This window comes from Tribolium madens, unplaced genomic scaffold (assembly GCF_015345945.1).
Source record: "Tribolium madens isolate multiple individuals breed KSU strain unplaced genomic scaffold, Tmad_KSU_1.1 Scaffold_11;HRSCAF=98;Tcas5.2_LG3b, whole genome shotgun sequence".
NCBI classification, from domain to species: Eukaryota; Metazoa; Arthropoda; class Insecta; order Coleoptera; family Tenebrionidae; genus Tribolium; species Tribolium madens.
The window spans coordinates 7193577-7196063 of record NW_025400975.1 but is presented as its reverse complement, the minus strand read 5'-3'; the positions used below and the strand labels follow the sequence as shown (position 1 = coordinate 7196063).

Below are 2487 nucleotides of genomic sequence, written 5' to 3'. Positions count from 1 at the left end.
TCTGGAATCTCATTGTAAGCCCACAGAAATTTTTTAATTGGTATTTCTATGTAGTTTTTTTAGTCTCCTCAAATTTTGAAAATGTTATACTGAATTTTTTTTTATTAACATTTTTGAAATTCGAAAATTTCTCTCTAGAATCTCATTCTAAGCCTACAGAAATTTCTTAGTATTTCAACATAGTTTAACTTTTTTTAGTCTTTTTTTTTAGTTTTTTATTTCATTCACATAAAGAGAATTTTTTAAGTTGCTATTTCTGAATYATTTTTTAGTCAATAAGTCTTTATTTGCAGCTGATAAACCTACAATTTTTTTTTGGAAATAGCACAAATTGCTTTATTTTGGCCTAAAATTGGATTTTAAGCAAATATTTTTGTAAAATACATTAATCTAGAATAATTCCAGTCTTAAAATTAAAATTAATTCGATTGGATTGCTTTATTTTGGAACAAATCTATCATTTGAAATTTTTTTTAATACTTTGATTTAACCAAATCGATTGGAAATAGCACAAATTGGATTTTTTTTTTACCTTCTAGATTTTCCAAATTGGCCCTTAAAAAATCGGTCAGTTTGTGGTCCATCAAAGGTAGGTCAAAATGCGACTTTTGCTGCCCTTTCGCCATATCCATTTGTTGCTGAAGCTGAATTTGTTGTCTCTGTTTCTCTAAATTCGCATTCAACTTATCAATATTTTGTTGTGCGATGACGCGATTTTGTTGCTGAATTAATGCCGCTGTGATTTGTTGCTGAGTTGGAGCTACGGATTTAGGCCTGTCTAATAGTTGTTGACTGATTTTTGAGTCCAAATTATTCTGTCCTGTTAGGTCGACTGCGCCCAAACCTGACAAAAAAATTGTGTTTTTTTTTAATGTATTGAAAAAAAGAAAATACTACGGCTGCGTATGTCCGGATTGTTCGATTGGGGTTCCCCCAAATAAGGGGGTGTTGTTAAATGCTGTAAAGTTTTTTGGGTCAGTTCCATTTGGTTTTTGTAGTAGCGACAAGCGGGATTTGGACAATTTTGCACCACTTCGATTATGAATTCTTTCTCCATGCCGAAATTCTCACGTCCGATAGTGTAGGATTCCATGACCTTGAAGAAATTGCACACAAAAATGTTTAATTATTGTTTTTCTTTTATTTTTTGAAACTTAAAATTATACAGGGTGCTTTAAAAACACAAAAAAATACCAAGTAAAATAAGATACCAGGAACATGAAAAAAAAAATTTTTAATTTAATTTAAAATAGGGTGTAACAAAAAAATGGGGACAAAGAGCAAGGTAAGATTCCCCAGGCTTAAAAATTAGAGGTCGCCAAAGTTTAAAATTTCTATCTGTCAATAATTTTTGACATTTTACATTGTACAGGGTGTAACGAAAAGATGGGGACAAAGAGCAACCTAAGTTTTCCCAGGTTTAAAAATCAGAGGTCGTCAAATAAAAATTAAAAATTATTTTCGTTTTTCTTTAATAACTTTTTTTATGAAATTTGGTACAGGCAATTTGATATCAAAATCTCAGGTTCTCTTTGTCCTCATCTTTTCGTTTCCCCCTGTATATTGTATTTCAATTTACATTATGAAGTGGGCAGAAGTTGATGAAACCTGTGATTAATGTAACACAAAGCAATGAAATGTTGCAATTCTTTTTGTTCAGTTGCAGATGTGTAACGGTCATGCTAGAAAAATTAAGAAAAATAAAAACTCATTTAAATTCAATTTAAATTTTATTACAAAAATGGTCATTTTGTAATAACCCTAAAAATTTACTTTTTTAAACACATCTGTTAAATTCTACTTTTTTGGGCCTAATTTGTCCAAAACTACTTCATGAACACTTTTTACCTACATATTGCAACTACTTTTACAAATTCGCTGTTGTTATTGTCGTTTTTAATAAATTAATTAATTTTTTTTTATTGTTTTTTGCTTACTATTCTATCTTCATTCATGCTATTTCTGGATAGTTTTTTAGTCTACAGCTCAATAATTTGAAAATTCTCTACTAACATTTTCGAAATTCGAAAATTTCTTTCTAGAAATCTACAAAAAAATTTACTTTATATTTCTAGATAGTTTTTTAGTCTCCCCAATTTTTTTACAGTCTGATATTAAATGTTTATACCGATTTTTTTTTAATCTGGGGTATCTTATATTTTTTTTTTCTTTTTGCAATCCAAGAGAATTTTTTAAATCGCTGTTTCTGGATAGTTTAATATTTTACAGCTCAATATTTTGAAAATTCTCTACTAACATTTTTGAAATTGGAAAATTTCACTCTAGAATCACATTGCAAGCCTACACAACTGTTTTAAAGTTGGAATTTCAATGAAGTTTTTTTAGTTTCTCCAACTGTCTTTTACAGACTGATATTTTGAAAATGTTTATACTGACATTTTTTTTAAATTTGAGTTTTTTATTACTTTTTTCTTATTTTTTAAGTAGTCATTTCTGGATAGTTTTTTAGTCTACACCCAATATTTT

The 2487-nt window shown here is 28.5% G+C and overlaps 1 protein-coding gene across 1 annotated transcript in view; it reads right to left on the bottom strand.

Annotated features, from left to right (window-relative positions):
* LOC123007779 overlaps window positions 1–2487 on the bottom strand; it is a 9254-nt gene that overhangs the window by 4168 nt on the left and 2599 nt on the right. Inside the window, exons 4-5 of the mRNA XM_044403222.1 lie at window positions 898–1096; window positions 533–844 (exon numbers count right to left, since the gene is read on the bottom strand). Coding sequence (XP_044259157.1) covers window positions 533–844; window positions 898–1096 — 511 coding nt within the window. The remainder of the gene's footprint in view (window positions 1–532; window positions 845–897; window positions 1097–2487) is intronic.